The sequence below is a fragment of the Ambystoma mexicanum genome, chromosome 11 (genome assembly GCF_040938575.1).
Source record: "Ambystoma mexicanum isolate Mex_15411 chromosome 11, UKY_AmexF1_1, whole genome shotgun sequence".
In the NCBI taxonomy this organism is placed as follows: Eukaryota; Metazoa; Chordata; class Amphibia; order Caudata; family Ambystomatidae; genus Ambystoma; species Ambystoma mexicanum.
Window position 1 is genome coordinate 1,394,108,979 of NC_090934.1, and position 17,779 is coordinate 1,394,126,757.

General features: G+C 45.8%; 1 protein-coding gene across 3 annotated transcripts in view; it reads right to left on the minus strand.

Moving 5' to 3' along the window:
* Window positions 1-17,779, minus strand: part of ZWILCH (zwilch kinetochore protein) — a 613,634-nt gene that overhangs the window by 264,626 nt on the left and 331,229 nt on the right. For all 3 annotated transcript variants that reach the window (XR_011279846.1, XM_069625009.1, XM_069625010.1), the window contains 2 exons: window positions 9,704-9,797; window positions 2,440-2,492 (listed from right to left, as the gene is read on the minus strand). Coding sequence is in view for 2 of the 3 variants with exons in the window: in XM_069625009.1 (XP_069481110.1) it covers window positions 2,440-2,492; window positions 9,704-9,797 (147 nt within the window). In the remaining variant the exon portion in view is untranslated. The remainder of the gene's footprint in view (window positions 1-2,439; window positions 2,493-9,703; window positions 9,798-17,779) is intronic.

A 17,779-nucleotide genomic window follows, 5' to 3' on the forward strand; every position in this document is an offset into this window, starting at 1 on the left:
CCTGGGTTATTTAAGCAAAACAGCTTCAATTAACAGGCCAAATCGAAGCAAGGGTCTGTAACTAGGGCCTGTAGTGCAGTTATCGCACTGTAATACCAGCCATTGAAGTATTTTTGCATTAGCACTCAGCCCCAACTCCCAGGATGTCAAAGTCGAACGGATGCTTAATTTTGGAAATGTCTTTCATGGTCGGAGCATGCTGCACTCCGCGCTTGAACAGTTCTTCAAAAAGGGAGACTTGTAGACAATGAAACAGAAAGAGCGCTTTCAAAACTGAAAGGATTCGCGCCGGAAGAAGGGAGGCTTAAACAAAAAAGGAGGGAGCAGCCAAAACACAGCTCAGAATTCGGGCTTCAGCATATCAAACCAGCATTCAGGGTTTTCAAGTTCGCTCGAAGTGCACATTTCATTGAAGGACCTCACGAATATCCAAAATTCCACCGTCCCTTCGACAAAAGATTCCAGGCCTGTAATGGGGAATTAATAGTTTACCTCCTTAATGTTATTAAAATATTAACTAGAAAAGAAAATTCAAGCAGACATATGTCAGGCTAATAAAAACACGTAGTTGAGACAGGGAGCAGTGTGTGCACTAAATGAACACTAAACTGTTACTAGACATTTGACCACTTCATCCAGTAAATTGCAGTGAAACCAACACTCTAAAAGTTGGTGAACCGCGTATTGTGGTGGACGCAACAGCACCACCATGACTAGATTGTCAGCAGGAGATACTTCAAGTTGTGCAAGACATGAAGCATTGCTGGCAAGTGGAGCCTTCTGGGCAGATGACAAGTAGACGGAAAGAAGGTGGTCGCCTGGTGGGTTTGAGCAAGGTTGGCTAGCCTTTTACCTGCTATATGGTGTAAATACTGTCAGGGAGGTGAAAGAGTAACCACATACTGGCATGTTGGAATTACTAGTTTATTTTCTGCCGTTTTTGGAGAGAGAAATATGCGCTGTTTAAAAGAACTCTGCTGATTGACTGACACTGCACAGACTGGTGAACATTTTAGTTTGTGGTTACAAGTTTGCAATTTAGCATTATAAATGGTAATTACTGGTACACATTGTGGAGGCAACTCATGGCTAGCCATATTTGTTTGCATGGTTTCCCAATGTTCTTTGCATCACAAAAACCCATTGAGAATATAACCACACTTAAGCAATACCCCAGGCTATGTAGAGGTACGTAGCAGTACTTTGCGACCTTAATGCCTGTTTCAAGCACTCATGTCATTTCTACTTCCTATGAGTAGCGAGCAAGTGAAAAGGACTAGCTCAAGCAAGCAGTTCAAAACAGATCAACAATACTTCTATTAAGTTAATATACCAGGGAAAGGGGACACGCAAAACTGACTGTCCACAAGTCCATGATAAGATGAGTCTCCAAAAATGGAGGGTGAAATAGAACTATTGACTAAATAGGCTTTTAGCTAGACCATATTTGCTCTTTGGTGTTAACCCACTACATTTGTGCAGGTTCCATGTATGGCAATGATTGTAAGCAATAAACCTTGGCTTGAAACATTACAGGTATTACTGCTGGAGATCCTAAGAAGAATGGAGGGATATTGTGATGAAGTGTCATGAGATGAGGGACCACTGGTGATGGAGGTAAATAACTCAACATCCAGGAGACCACAAGGCGCAGTTCGATAACAGTACAAAAACATGCTGACGGAGAAAAGTGTACTTCAAGAGGTAGTCCTGTAATTGCAAGATTAAACACATTTAAGATATTTGTAAGATAAGTATAGGCACTTTGATCCCCGGCAAAAGCCTTTGTTTAATTATGCCATTCACAAGCACAAACACACACAAAACAGCAAGACTTTGTGGGGGCAGGTGTAGAAAGACACCCTTTGGTGGCAAAGTTCTAGAGAATGGCTGCAGCAGAAGAGGACTTTGCAAAGAGACTCCTGCCATGCAGCAATGACTTCATGATAAGCTTATGGGCCACTTGGGTTTTTGCAGGTGTCCCATGATAATCGCAAGGTGCAGTGCAATGCAATAACCAGATGTACTGCAAAAGAAAAGAGTTACACGAGGATTCCACGTCCTGTAACTATAACATTTGCTTTATGCGGCATAGAGGAGTATCAACAGGCAGCGACCCTGGGTCAGCGCACATCAATCTCAAGGAAGCGCAAATAAATTGTATGGGATGTGGCATGAGACTGCGTGAAAGAGAAAGGAGCACCATTGGAAATACATAAAAATGTTTCCCAGCACATACATACACCTCATAAAAAGGAAAGTTACCATCAGGTAAATCTTAATTAGGTTGAGGGTTCAGAACACAGCTTTTACTTTTCAGGGTCAACGGAAAAAACAGGGATACATCCGTTATCTGTCAATAACGCCAAGATACCCCAACCCCTCTGGGGGAGAATGAACGCTTTACAAATACACTGGTTATGTTATCCAAAAGCCTACCTCTGCCTCGATTTTGATTGGATTATTTACTCCATCTAGTTTGTTCTTCAGGTCTATGAAAAAAGAAAAACATTGAGTAAATAGGATATCCTTTTGCAAGGCAACATTTCTGGAGGTCAATATTACACTTCAACACATCAAAAATGATGGCAGATAAAAACACAAGCCCACCCAGCTGCTATTTTAGAACCTACCCCAATACCAGATTTTCTTAATCTCCAGCAACCTCTAGCCTTTCTCCCCGAGTGGCCATTGAATGCCATTAGTGGCATGGCACTCCAGGTTCCTGCTGGGAGGCAGGACCAAGCATCTACCATCCTCTCTCTCACGAACATGTTACTTCCAAGTCATCCCCATCAGACCAGCCTTTATTCATGTCCCATTGTTCTACAGCAAGATCTCAGTGGCAGTATAGGCTCACCTTCCCCGCCTGTCGGATTACCTGCAGGGCCATCATAACTCCCATCATACTATTCTATGGGGTTAAGCCATTTATATAGCACTTTCTCCTTTGAGGCATCATACACTTAGCAACTAAGCCATGCACAGGCAATGGTACATTACAAAACCTACACAAGCAGTGCAATTATTCAGTTATACAACTAGCACAGGCTTGCAACAGCATATGTCACTTGAGGTGGTTCCTTAAACGAAGCGAGGTCATGAAAAGTGAAGGGCATTGTTTAGGTGGGAAAATAGGGTCGCCATAAAATGCATACAAAGTCAAATTGAAAAAGGTAAGTCATGGAAGCTAACATATTAGAAGCAATGCTACATGTACCAAAGGTGGCCACACAGTGAGACCAAATGAGTAAATATTCTGAAGAGCAACACAGAGAGCAAATAATTAGGGTGCGGCAGAGACACGGTCATAGTTTAGAGTATATGTGTTAAAGCAGAAAAGGACACAATGATGACTTTCCCGATGTATATTTGCAAACAACATGTGCAGTTGTTAGAGACCGAAAACAGTTGTTCAAGAGAATACAAGAAAACCTAGTAATAGAATTTGGCAGAAAAAGACATGGAAAGTGGACCGAGTGATGAAAGAAGACAAATTGTTTTTGTTCTGGAGGAGTGAAGACAAAATACATGCGTTTACCCTTCTCATTACACAACTGCAGAAAGCAGCTGGTGAATGGAATGGTTGCCATGAAAGAGGAGAAAGAAACAAATGAGCTGTCCCCATAAAAATACGCAAATCCAATGTGGCATGAATTGAAGCAAAGGGCAAACTAGAGATCCACTTTTGAACCCACATAAAATACATGGGTTGAAAAACGAGTTTACCTGTAAACTACGGCTCTACTTCGTTGGTAGCCTTCATAGGATGACTGGCTTAAAAGCATTGCCAGTGGCCAGGCTTGCAATCACCTCCGCATGAACATCGACGAATAACTTATTTAGCAACGTTAGCAGCTTTAAGTCATTTGGACTTTGGTGAAGCAGCCCTTGGTGTTATGACCCTTAAGAGATACACCCAACAGCTATTTCAAAACACTTAAAGCATTGGGCTTTATCTTGGGGACAGATGGGTCTCAGAAGTATCTATTAAAAGATACAAAATGTGGAGAACTGTAGTTCCAGGCATGTACATTTTTCTTCTCAAACATTGACTCTTGCATAAATGTGTTCACTTGTTTAAAATTTAACAAATTCTCAAGGACTACCTACCCCACCTTGGGCACTGGCTCTGCTTTGAAACCACGCTTGATGAACATGCCCATTGCGTAGCTTCCTAAGAGTGTACTGTACCCATAAATTGCTGTTGTAACAGCATTATTGCCGCAAAACTGGCAGCCCATCGTGCAGTTTTCTGCTAAGACATGCCTTGTTCTTTGGATCCTGGAATAATCAACTGGTTTGAATCTTCACATAGAATTCAGAGTGTGAGGAATCTGTGTCACAGCTTGCGTGCAGTCAGACAGTGTATCTCGCCTGTGTTGAGGGGGTGAGAGGCACTGACAGACAGTTGGGCAACAGGGTTTTCTGCTGTAGTAGTGATTGCTGAGCAGTCAAAGACCACTCTTAGTATGGTAAAAGGGTGGTGTATTATACAGAAGAACACATGCAACATTCAATAAGAATGTACAACACAAGGAGGTTAACAAAAAAAAATGTTTTGCGTTGATACCTAGAATCTGCCTATTATAGGGTGGACTATGAATGAATTTGAGGAATGTGTGTGGAAAATCTTCTGTCCACCAAAGGAAGGACAATATTTACACTTCGAGTAGCACAACATAGATTAGACAGAATGTGACGTGAATTCCTGGATGGATATGCTAGATAACTAAAGCAATAAATAGAGTTTAATTTGTTAACAGATGACTCCTGGCTGTGCTTTGGTGATTAGTATATCTGAATAAGTTCTGTACCCAAGCCCCTGCCCTCCCTTCCCTTTATCTACTCCTATAGTTATTAAATTACCCCATAAGGAGAAGAGTACAAAGAATCCTCCTTTATCATGTTCCTAACATGTATTCAAAGATGTAAACAGTCTAATGTTGACAAACTATTAGTTGATCTTTTTCGTAATTTGAACTGCTGTGCACTTATCCAAAACATTGTAGTACTTGATATTCTGAGAAGGTAAGTAAAGTCGTATGCAGGTAAGCAAACATTATGTAGAAAACTCTTTCGTTGTTCAAAGATTGTGACCCTACCAGTAAGGGTCACTGTCAAAGTCCAACCAGATGACATGAGTATACAGTATGTCAGTACTCAAGGGGTGGCTTGGTATGCCCATCCACCCAACCAGGGGATGTTCACTGATAGGAATGATGGGAGACACAGACTGCCTTCTGACTGACTGTTACAGTCTTGATGCTGTGGTATTCATTTGATTTATTTGACATTTGTAGAGCGCACCGAAGCCATCTGGGCGCTGGTTACCGTACAAACATGACAGTAATTACAATGATGGCAGCAGGGCATACCTAGGTGTAGTACAGTACAGACATGAAATTGTAAGTGCAGTAGTGGTGATCTACAGATCTTGCAAGAGAAGCTAAGTTTTCCCTTTTTCTTCCAAAGGAAAAGTGGGAGGGGTCTGTTCTAAGCGGCAGAGGGATGGCATTCAACTGTTTGGCTACTAAAGCTGGTAAGCTGCAGCCCCCTGCTTTTCTCGCTTGAATTTTGGTATGGTTGGGAGGTGAGAAAGGGTTGACCAGGTGGGTCTGTTGGACTGATGTTTGGTGAATTTGTTAGTCAGATATTTGGGGGCAGTGTTGGTTAAGCACCTGCGAGTGATGGAGGTTTTTGTTTTTTACATGATGCGGTCTCGAACTACCATCCAATTCGCCTTTAGTCTGGCCATGGAGATGTGCTCTTTTTCTGGGATATTTAGTGCTGCTTTTAATGCATTATTTTGGATGATTTATAGTTTTTTGACATTGCTGGTTGCAGCACCTGCGAAGAGTGCATTGCAATAGTCTAGTCTAGACAAGATGTGAGCTCTGGCTAATGTTACGCAGCTTTCAGGGGTTTGGAAGGGTCTTGCGGCATTAATGAGTTTGGCGGGGTAGGCTGCCAACCCGGCTGTTGTATTTACTTGTCTGGTTAGCGAGAAGGAAGAATCCAGATAGACCTCTGCAGTTTTAACTTCCTTCAGGAGAGGGATGGAGTTCCCATCAATAGTGTATTTGTAGTTGCCGTCAAGTTTTTTTATTCTGGTTTGTGACCCTGCTAATAGCAGTCCTGTTTTATCGTCATATAGGCAGAGTTTGTGTTTAGCCATCCATGCTTGGATAATTTGCTAAATTATGTTGAGGGTGTCTGTGTTGTAGTTGCCAGAGATAGGGAGAAGGATTTGCGTGTCGTCCGCATATATAGTGTGAGAGATGCCTTGTTTTTCCAAAAGGTCGAAGAGGGGCTTTGTAAAGAGGTTATAGAGTGTTGGTGAGACACAAGAGCCTTGAGGCACGTCACATAGGACTGGGATTGATCAATGCTCCTTAGTACGGAGAAGACCTTCATTGTGCGGTTGGAGAGAAGGACTCAATCCAGGCTATGGATTTGGTGGAGAAGTGGGCTGATGAGGAGAGGTGTTGACACACTACTTTGTGGTTTACTAGATCGAATGCAGGGAGGAGGAGGAGGAGGATGGCTAGGTTCCCCTTGTTGATCTCATATCTCATCCATTTGAATTTGTAAGTCTAGAAGTGCTGACTATGTACCATGTCCTGGGTGGAAACCAGATTGGCGTAGGCCGAGGAGGCGCTTAGATGCAAGATCGTTCTGTATTTGCATGTATGCTGCCCAGCCAATAGTTTAAGATGAAAGGGGATGGTGGTGATGGGGCGGAAGTTGGTAGGGATATTAGGGTCCAGTGTTTTCTTTTTTTTTTGGAGTGGGGGGACCCAAGCATCTTTTAGGTTATTTGGGACAGTACCTAGGGCAAATGAGTGGTTGATGAGCGGTGTGATTAATGGGGCGAAATCCGCCATGCAGTCTGTAATGAAGGGGGCTGGGCAGACGTCGCCTTGGCATTTCGAAGGCTTACGGCCTTTAATGATTTTGGTGACTTCTGGTACAGAGACTGGACTAAATTCAAATAGGTTGAGGGGTTCAGGAGGAGGTGTGGTAGGGTCGGAGGTATCCGTCAGGTATAGTTTTGATTGTTTAGTGATGATTTTGTTTTGGAGTTGGGTGATTTTGTAAAGGAGTGCTTTTTGGATGTTAACGCACCATGTGGTGTCCTTGATACAGCTGTCTAGGGGCACGATGGGGAATTCGAGTTCCCGTAGGATTGCAAATAGTTCTTTCGGACTGATTTAGCCTTTGCCATTTGCTCACTGTAGGCTAGGCTTTTTTGCTTGGAGAATAGCTTGTTTATTTGTTTTGGCCGCAGAAGTACATTGGTCTTTATTAGCCCCGGTCGGTGAAATTTTACATATGGTTTCTGCTTCTCGCTTGGTGGAACACAGGGCTTTGAGATTTGGAGCGTAACATGAGTTCAAGTGCGCTTTCAGTTTATGTTTGCGCGTGCTCATCGGAGCGACCTTGTCTATGGCTATAAGAAGGGTTTGGTTGTAGAGTTCTACCATGCGGTTGGGATCTCAGGCTGAGTGTTGATGGTTTAGGATGGGATACAGAGGTGGGAGCATGTTCTCAGGTGTGATGCTGCAAGTGTTTCTTGTAGCGTGGCAGAAACCAGTTGAGGAGAGGGTTTAGTTGGTGTATTTATAGAAGGAGAAGGTAGGTGTTGTGGTAGGAGCAAGGGCAGGGGGTGTTGGATATGATGGTCTTTCCGTTCATATCTGCCAGCCATTCTAGAATGCAACCTTTTATGTGTGTGGGGCAGGTGATACGCTTTGTGAATCCTAATGATTCAATTGTGTTGGTTATGGACTGGGCATTATCATCTGCAGGGTCATTAAGGCCTAGGTTAACGAGGGTAATTCTAGAGGAGGGCTTGGTGGTGTTGACAAGGAGAACTGAGATGGCTTGAACGAAGGATAGCAGTGAGCCGAGTAGCCTATAGATAATATGCAACACTAGTGAGGTGGTCTTAGAAAATGTGAGTTTGGTCGAGAGCAATTCTCCAGAGTGAAATTTTTGGTTAGGCAGTTCTCTTATGCACAAATCTATTTTGGCAATGAGGGCCACAACTCCTCCTTTGGCAAGGGGTCTATCGCTCCTGTAGATGGTGTAGCCATCCGGTATGGTGAGAAACAGGGAGAGGCCGGAGGCTGCATGCAGCCACGTTTCTGTGATAGCTAGCAGATCTAGTTTGTTGGTAGTGATGAGATTGGAGATGTCGAGGGCATGAGCTTGAAGGGATCTGGCATTGATCAATGCTCCTTGGATATTTCCTGTTGCAGAAATGTTGTTGGTTGGGGTGTTGATAAGGTGGTTAACTGGGTCTGAGGATTGTGGACTAAGATTTGGGCGTTGAGATTGGTGGAGCAGGAGGAGGTAACGAGGATGGGGTGTGTCAGATCTGAGACTCTGGTAGTAGGAGTAGATTTGGCGTCCAAGATCGGCTGGTGGTTGAGTGGGGTATCGGGCTCCAAGATGTCTTCGAGGCCTGTCAGTTCTGATATGCCTAAGGCGCGTTGTAACGTTGGTGGACTCTGATGATGGAGGCTATGGGCTTTGATAAGGGTGGCATATATCGTAGCGGTTGTTGGCCCTGGGATGCCGAGTTGAGGCAGGTAGTGACAGCGAGCTCAGGGGGTTGGGGCTTGGGTACGGTATAGACAAACAACTAGCAGCAGGCTCAAATGAACAGGGCTTGGACACTCGAGACATTGGTAGCAAGTTCATGTAGTGTTATTAAAATATGGATGCTGGAGGAGTGAGTGATGTGCTCCAAGGTGAGTGTGGATTCGTTAATAGGGGCAGGGGGGGTGGGTTCCTGAGTGTCTTCCAGGCTTCGTCGGTAGGATTGAGCCTAATGACTCTGTACGCTGTGTTTTTTTTTTTATTGCTGTTAGTGCTGGAGTGGCAGGTGTGCGCAGAGGTAAGGCGGACTGATTGGCAAACAGGAGAGTGCATATAAAGGTGGGGGTAGGATGCCAGAGGATGACGTTGCATAGTGCGAATGTTTCTGTGGCCAATAGGCCGGCTTTACGAGTGAGCGTGAAGGCAGCATGGGGTGATATGCCGATGCAGTGGGCAAAAAGTTAGAAAGGAGCACAGAGTATGGTAGTGTCGCAGACAGACGTACAGCACGGATTGGAACCGCCTACCTATTAGTACCCCAAAGTTCAGAATGCCCAATGTTGAAGATAGGGCCAAATCCTGTAGGTCTGTGATCATGGTCAGGCAAGCACAGGTAGCACAGAACTGGGGTTGTGAAAACATTGGTACTTCACAAAAGGTCAACAAGGCAGAAACTCTCAGTTTGGGCAACAATGGATCCAGTAGCGACAAGATACTACATCAATCCATAATACATTGGATTCATTGTACATTTTCTGCAGTTATTTCTTATGATTTACCACTTCCGAACAATTGTTTTTTTTTCATAAACATTTAGGAAAACTGACTTGGAACCTCAAACAAAAACAAAAATGGGTCGGAAATATATTCAGGGTTAATATTACCTTTTCAATAATTATCATTCCCATAGAGCCAATGTGATTGCTCGTACTTGTTCAGATAGAAATCCACCCCTCAAAACTCTTTGGCCTAGTCTTTTCTCTCCGTCCTCTGCCCTCAACTATAGTTTGGTCTACTGTAAAGTTCCTAAAAGTCTCGTTTGTAGTGCAAACGGAGAAAGCTGATCACTTGCCAGCAGAACCTCCACGCATCTTACCATTTAGAAGCTCTTGCACCAGCTCCACTGCTGACCGAGTTTCCACAGGCTCTGGCCAGCTGGTCACCCCAGTTTTCAATCCTTCTGCCAACACCTGGAAAAGGCAAAATGCACAATCAGTGGCTCGTCTAAAAATAGTTGCCCAAGTTTTCCTGTACACATTTGCCAATTTGAACAAATAAAAGGGCTGCATTCAGCCTGAATCACAGATTACAAACTGTTGTTCTGCACCTATTGCAGCATTCCAGTCTAAAAGTAATGGTGCAGTTCTGGTCAACCTGCCACTGCAAGAAACATGCAGAAACAGATCAATAGAAAATACATAGGTAGGGGGTGTAAAGGGAATAGGAGGCCAAAGTTGTGAAGCGAAGGGCAGGAAAGTGTTAAAAGGGCTCAAATCGGGGGTTGGCCAAAAGAAGGGTGAACAGTGCAGGGTGAAGGGTGGCTAGAGCAGATATAGGCTATGGGCAGGGTCTTAAAGTGGGTGATAGTGGGACAATTGTTTTCAAGATCTTCCTAGCCGACTTTCTTCCTGCACTGATCGTTTTATGAAAGCACACAGATACAAATTTGATTGTTCTTATGAAACACCACCTTATTCTTCTCTTGAACAACTGTATTCGCCAACATGCTTTTACAGCATTATTACCGCCACCCTCCTGCTGAAGGATGGTTATCGTTGGCTGGAATAATGATCTCCAATATACACTGACAAGCTATTGATTTTTAACTATGCATCTCATTCAGTTGGGCTTAAGTTTACAGGCCTCATCCTCTCAAATTACGCAGTGATTGGTTTGAGGTTACAAGTCCCATTACCCCTTAAAGAATGCTCGGTTGATCACTAGCCTGCAGAAGCCTGATCACATGTCACCGAAACCTATCTGGATTTCAATGCACTGGTTTCCCATTCACATGCACACTTTTTTGAAGATCTTCTTCATCATCATCATCATCATCATCATCATCATCATCATCGAGGCACTGGGCAAACCTGCCTTATTGACTGAAAAGCTATTTCTGGGTATTTGAGAAGCAGACCCACCCGGGATATCCTTCGATTGAATATCGCAAGACGCTGTCACTACAGGTTCTCTGCCCAAGCTCTCTTTGGCAGATCCCTGTGCAGAGACCAGCTTTCGTACTTCCATTTGTCGCCTTCCTTCTTTAATTTAATCTCAAAGCTTCAAAAGCTAAGTTAAGTAAACAAAACCTAGAGTTTTGTTTTGTTTTTGTGAGAAGCAATTTATTACTTTTGTTAGATTCAATAATTCTAATAGATTTTTTCTTGATGTATATATGTCATATTGATACATAGCCCTAAAGCCCTAAGAGATATATAGATATATATCTATATCTATCTATAGATATAGATATAGATATTTATGATACATTACTCGCCGTAATCATATTTCTGATGCTTGTATCTCCAGAGATTCTGCTGTGCATAGGACGACATCTAGTGGAAGCGGCAGAGTATTACAGTTTGTTTTTCGAACTCGGAAATGGGCGTCGACACAGGGCGTGCCAGTAATACTTTCCCTAGTGTGACGTCCACTGTACCCATGATCCCTCACGCGTGTCAGACCCTCAGATTGTATTTTTTCTGACATGAGGAGCAGCATGAGTACAGATTATCCAAGCAGATAGATAGGAAGATAAGACTACAAGCATCCATGCGCCTTCTCTCAGAGGGGAGGAAGGGCGGGTGCATCTGAATCTAAGCAGATACAAGCATCAGAAATACGATTACGGTGAGTAATGCATCTGTCATGATGCCTACCCCCGGGCATCCGGATCAAGCCCATCAGCCCTGGGAGCAGGCATCCAGATATTTAATAAAACACCAGCAGCCCTGGCTGGGGGCTGTCTAGGTTCAGTCCTGGCACCTTAGGCGCCAGGCTCATAATAGAAATCAGTCCTGGCGCCATAGGCGCCAGGCTCATAGACTTTACTTACCTCATGCAGACCATGCGGCTAATGAATCCAAGCCAACGTGAGGCCTGGATGGGACTATTTTACTACAGGGACTATTTTTTACTCGGGTGTGGTTCTAGGGACTTCTTACCTGGAACTACTTTGGATGCTATTTAAACCACGCCCGAACAGCAGCACATGCTTTGCGTTATTCTGCATCCAGCAGCGTAACGCTCACCGTGCCTGCAGTCAGCATCCATTCTTCAGCCACGCCCGTCCTGAATCCAGAGCTCCTAGCAATAGAAGAAAGAAGAAGGAAAGGTTAGAAAACAGATATTATTTTAATCCTTACCTGAATTCCGGATCCATCACGTCTTCGAACTTGAAAAGGGCATTATTCTACACGCGTCGCATCGCCAGCTGCAGTGCCGCTCCATACTCACCAGTCCTCACAGCATTTTTCGATCCGGCGCAGCCTCCATCATTTTCTCCGCCGAATTCCACCATCTAGGGGACAAAAGAAACAAGGTGAGCCGAGAGAGCCAACAAATACAACCTCTCCACCACAGACTTACCTGATTAAGAACCAGAGGCATTATTCTGTAACAAACCGCAACTTCTTACGCCGCACCTGTAAGGAGAGAGAAACCAGCAATTTAAACACACGCATCTTTTGCCGGACAGTGTTGGGTAATACAGACTCTTACCTGAACACCATCAGCTGCCACAAGACAATCTTCCCTTGGACCCAGCTGCAACACAAGAAAGGAATGTACAAGAGTGAACATCGGACATATTGAACGCTTTTGAACTTTGTACTTAAGGGTTCTCGTCTGGAACCTCAGAGTCAATATTCATCCGGAACTCTTCCAACGCCTTCAAACCAGTGAAGTAACTGGTATCTATGCACCCCTGCATTTCACTCAGGATGGAGAGCTCATCATTTACAAACATAAGGAGAATACTTCTACGGGTCAAGCAGACAAGATTAGTCGGTCCAGTCCAGTCTGTCATCTCTGCACTACGCTTCACGTTGGAGGAGGTCGCAGCTGTCCGGGTCCCATCGACGCCCCTGTGGGAGCCAGGTGAGCGTAACAGTATCCCTTCTGAGGCTTGTGTAATCTGCTTAGATCACATGCTGTGCATAGATTAGCGAGCAGTGTTAGAAGGAGGTGGGATGTGAGCAGGGTCATGAGCGAACAGATGTCTTAGAAGCACTTGTCCCACTTGAGTATCTGTCTTGGAATGTGTGTCAATGCAGTAGTGCTGAGTAAAAGTGTGAATAGAGCTTCATGTAGCTGCTTTGCAAATGGTGTCAAGGGGTACATTTTCAATGAAATCCAGAGTGGCCCAACGGCCTCTTGTAGAGTGGGCTCTTGGCGTAAAAGGCAGAGTCTTTTTAGAAAGGGAGTAACAGTTGGATACATTTGACTATCCATTTTGAGGTGGCAACTTTAGAGACGCGATCTCCCTCTCTGCCTGTAGCTACGGAGACGAACAGTTGGTCTGTCTTTCTTAGCGGTCTCGTCTTGTCTACATAGTAGAGAACCGCTCTTCGCACATCTAGAGTGTGGAGTTTCAACTCAGCAGAGCTTTTGTGTGCTTGGAAGAAGGCCAGTAGCTCAATGAACTGGTTAACGTGGAATTTAGAAATGAACTTAGGTGAGAACCTAGGATGAGTTTGTAGAACTAGTTTATCCTTATGAACAGTAAAGAAAGGATCCTGCACTGACTGAGCCACTACTAAGAAGGCAGTTTTATAGGTCAGGTGTTTGAGACTGGCTTTATGCATGGGTTCAAAGGGGGGGCCCCATGAGTTTAGCAAGCACCACGTTAAGGTCCCATCCTGGTGGTGGGTTAGAAATTGGAGGGTGGAGTCTCTGAACCCCTTCCATGAATGCTTTAACCACTGGTACTTTCCACCACAACACCTTGTTATGGGAGGTGGTGTAGGCCGATAGCGCCGCCAGGTGTACCTTGAGTGAATTAAATACCAACCCTGTATCTAGCAGGTGGAGCATGTAGGTGACGATATTGGAAGGAGTACAATCAACTGGGTTGATCTGTTTATTCTGGCACCAAATAACAAATCTTTTACATTTATCAAAGTAACAGTGTCTTGTGATTGGTTTCCTAGATTCTCTTAGGATATCCATGCATCTCTGTGGTAGATTGAGATGGCAAAACTCTATGACTTCAGGAGCCATGCTGCCAAGTTCATCGAGCTGGGTTGAGGATGAACTGTGTGTCCTCCGTGCTGGGATAGTAGGTTGTGCCAGCACGGGAGTTTGATGGGTTCGCACACTGCCAGTCTGCGCAGGTGTGGGAATGACGGTTGTCTCGCCCACATGGGAGCAACTAGAATGAGCGTCATTGATTCCCTTTGCATCTTGTTGACCACCTTCCTCATGAGAGGGGTTGGTGGAAAAGCGTAGGCAAACATCCCTGACCAGTTCATCCACAGGGCGTTCCCCCTTGGAGCCTGGCTGGGGGAACCTGGATGCAAATCCTGGGCATTGTCTGTTTTCGCTTGTGGCAAATAGGTCTATGGTGGGGAAACCCCACTGTGAGAAGAGGTCTCCTACGACTTCTTCGTGTAGACACCATTCGTGTTCTTCTGGGTGGGGATCTCTGCTTAAGGCGTCCGCTAGTGAATTGATATCCCCTGGAACATGTTGAGATGACAGGTAAATGTTCCGTCTGAGTGCCCATTTCCAAAGGTTCTGGGCAAGCTTGGACAGTCCCTCCCTGTTTATTTATGTAAAACATAGCTGTTGTGCTGTCTGTTAAGATCTGCACTGACAGGTTCAACAGGTGGGGTTCGAACGCTAGAAGCGCTCTGAAGACTGCCAGAAGCTCTAGCAGGTGTATGTGATTCTTAGCCACTGTGTGAGACCAGAGACCCTGAGCTGTGTGGTGAAGGAGGTGTGCTCCCCACCCCAACAGGGACGCGTCTGTAGCGACTATGGCCTGTATCTCTAGGTCGTAAAAGGGTTTCCCCTTTGACAGGTTCTCCCTTGTCCACCAGTGAAGACTCTGTATTAGTGTTGGCGAAACGACCCCTAGTTCGTCCCACTGACCACTTGCCTGAGACCACTGTTTCGCCAACCATTCCTGCATGGGTCGCATGCGCAGGCGCGCGTGGGGCACCAGGTAAATACATGACGCCATCATGCCTAGCAAACACATCGCTTTGCGCACCCTTATCTGGCGACCAAGCTGATAGAGGAATTTGCAGTAGTAGATTCCGAATTCTTTCCTCTGATGGAAAGGCCAACGCCTCTTGAGTGTTTAGGACAGCTCCTAGGAACTGTTTGAAGGTGCTTGGCACCAGGCTTGACTTTCTCGTTGATTGAGAAACCCAATTCGAAGAGGAGGTCGATCGTTCTTTGGATGTTGGAACTGCAAATTACTGGGGTCTACCCCTTGATGAGCCAGTCGGCCAGGTAAGGGTACACTGGGATTGCCTCCCTGCGTTGGTGTGCCACCATCACCGCCAGTACTTTGGTGAATACCCTTGGAGCCAAGGCTATACCGAAGGGCAGCAACTGGAACTGGTAGTGCTGAATGTCCACCTTGAAGCGCAAGAATCTTCTGTGCGCTGGGAACATGGAAATATGAAAATAGGCATCTTTCATGTCCAATGTTGCCATGTAATCTCCCTTTTTTAGGAGGCGGATTACCTCTTGGAGCATAGTCATGCAAAATGTTTGGGGCTTGACATACTTTGCAGGGCATAAGTCTAATGCTGAGCGCATTGTCACATTTTTTTGGCACAAGGAAGTAAGTTGAATAAATACCATTGTTTACCTGGTTGCCCGGGACGAGTTCTATCGTGTCCTTTGCGAGAAGATTGACGATTTCCTTGAGGAGGATCTTTGGTGGTCCAGGGAGTGCATTTCTTGTGTTGGAGGGTGGTTGCGGGGGCCCTCCAGCAGTTCGATGCAGTATCCTGGGGACACTGTGGACAGCACCTATCTGTCCGAGCTAATCACTTCCCATGCTTGGGTGAAGTTGGAAATGCACCCCGCTACTGGGGATGCATGGGAAGGGACCCTGAGCGGAGCGTCACTGTTTGCTGGGAGGCGTAACGCCTCTGCCTGGGCTGCCTTTCCCTCTACAGCGGCCCCTTTTGTTACCTCTACCTAAACTTTGGTTACTTTGTTGGCTGCCACCTCACGATGTACCCTGACCCTGTGAGTAATTGGAACCCCTCTGGGAATTTCGTCCGCGTGAGCGATGAAAATTATTATTATTCCCTCTTTGGTTCGTAGGTTTGTTCGTCAATTGTCCCAGGGACTTTAGGGTATCCTATTCATCCTTGCCAGTTTTGAGTGCCTCCTCTACCGCTTTGCCAAACAAGACATAAGGTTCCACCGGCATGTTGATAAGAGAAGCCTGGGTCTTGGGTTTAAACCCAGACTGTCTGAGCCAAGCGTGTCTCTTGATGACAGTGCTCTCTGCGATGAGCCGGACTGCATTATCTGCGGCGTCAAAGGTCGCCTTTAGAATGCACCCGGACACCGATCTACCCTACGATGCAATCTGGGCTAACTGGCCCTTTAGTGGTTCAGGTGCGGAGACGATGAGGGCAGCTACATGCTCCCACTGGTGGCAATTATAGCTTGCCAGCAGAGTGGTGGTATTGGCGATTCTTGCCTGGAAAGCGGAAGTGGAGGCCACTTTCCTTCCTAACCCATAAATCCTCTTGCTCTCCTTATCTGGGGAAGCTTCAGATGATGATGATAGCGGTGTCCCCGCTCTTGTCCTGGTGTTAGTGACTACCAACGAGTCGGGCTTAAGTTGACCCCTTATATAAAGTGGGTCTGACTGGGCGGCCCTGAACAATTTTTCAATTCTGGGGTTGACAGCCCTACTGAGATTAGGGGCGAGGAGGGAAGGGTCAATTATGTGTTGGATGGACTTCAGAATTGGTATGGTTTGGGCGATGGGTTTCTTATCCCCATGATCTCATCTGCAAAGTCCCTCTCTTCTTGAGCCCCTTGAGTGTGTATGCGAAAGTGCTCTGCAGCTCTAAGACCTCATTCAGTAGAGGCTGATTATCCACAGGTGAGTCAGTGACCGGTGGTTCTTTGTTAACAGGTGAGTATAGATTATAGGCCTTTTGCCTAGTCTTCCTCCTCCTCATCCTGGTCCTCGTTGTCTCCGTAATAATCGACTCCCGCTTGGTCATCCAGTATTTGTATGTCTGGGTCTTCAGCATAATGGTGGTAAGGTTGAACAGAGAATGGGTCTGAAATCAGTCCCTGAGCTGGAGTTTCATCACAAGGTCTTTTACTGGGAGGCTGAGGGTCTTTGGATCCTGAAGGAGTAGAGTTGTCAGCGGTACTCTGATAGCTCAGAAAATAATCAGGTTTTTTTTTCATAGATATTAGCCAAAGAAGACATTCTTCTCATCACCCTGTCGATGCCATCAGAGCTCCATTCCCTGGAACTGGGGATGACCACCTCCTGCTGAGGTTCCTCTCCTATTCCCATATCCTGTAGAGTGGAAGGGATAACTTTAGGCTTGGTTACAGGGTCAGCGGTGGTAGATTTAACTTTATCTGAAGACCCATGTTTGTCCTTGTGGACTTGGGGTGCAGAAGTTGTGTGCGACTTCTTCTTCTGTTTGTCCCCTTTACCATGAGTAGAGGAGTGTTTCCCTGATGGTCTGGCCTTCTCTGAATCTTTCGACACCTGGCGCCGAGATTCAGGGGTGTGTAGGATAGCTTCTGTATCTTTAGAGAGTGAACGAGACTCTGAGGCAGACGCGGAACGAGCTGCCGGAGTCGACCCTAAGCGTGCTGCTTGGGGGTAGAGGTTGGATTCGTCTTCCGACGACCATACCTCCGTGACTTTGGAGAGCGAGGCACTCTTGGCAACTGTGGACGGTAGCCGTGGGTCGTGAGGCAATCTCGACCTGGAACGCCCAGAGGACACCGACTCTGTGGCCTGCTCTCTATGTGACTCCTTCTTCCGAGCACTCGACACACGTGTCGAATCTCAGCTGCGGTTAGTGTGTTTCGTTGTAGTGGTATGGGTAGTGCTCGTGTCGCCGGGTGTGTTCCCCATAACTGCCCCGCCGGACAATCCTCCAAGGTCGGGGACTAGCGCTTGGGTGGCTTTCAACGCTCTTGTGCCCTCGCCGTTCGAAAC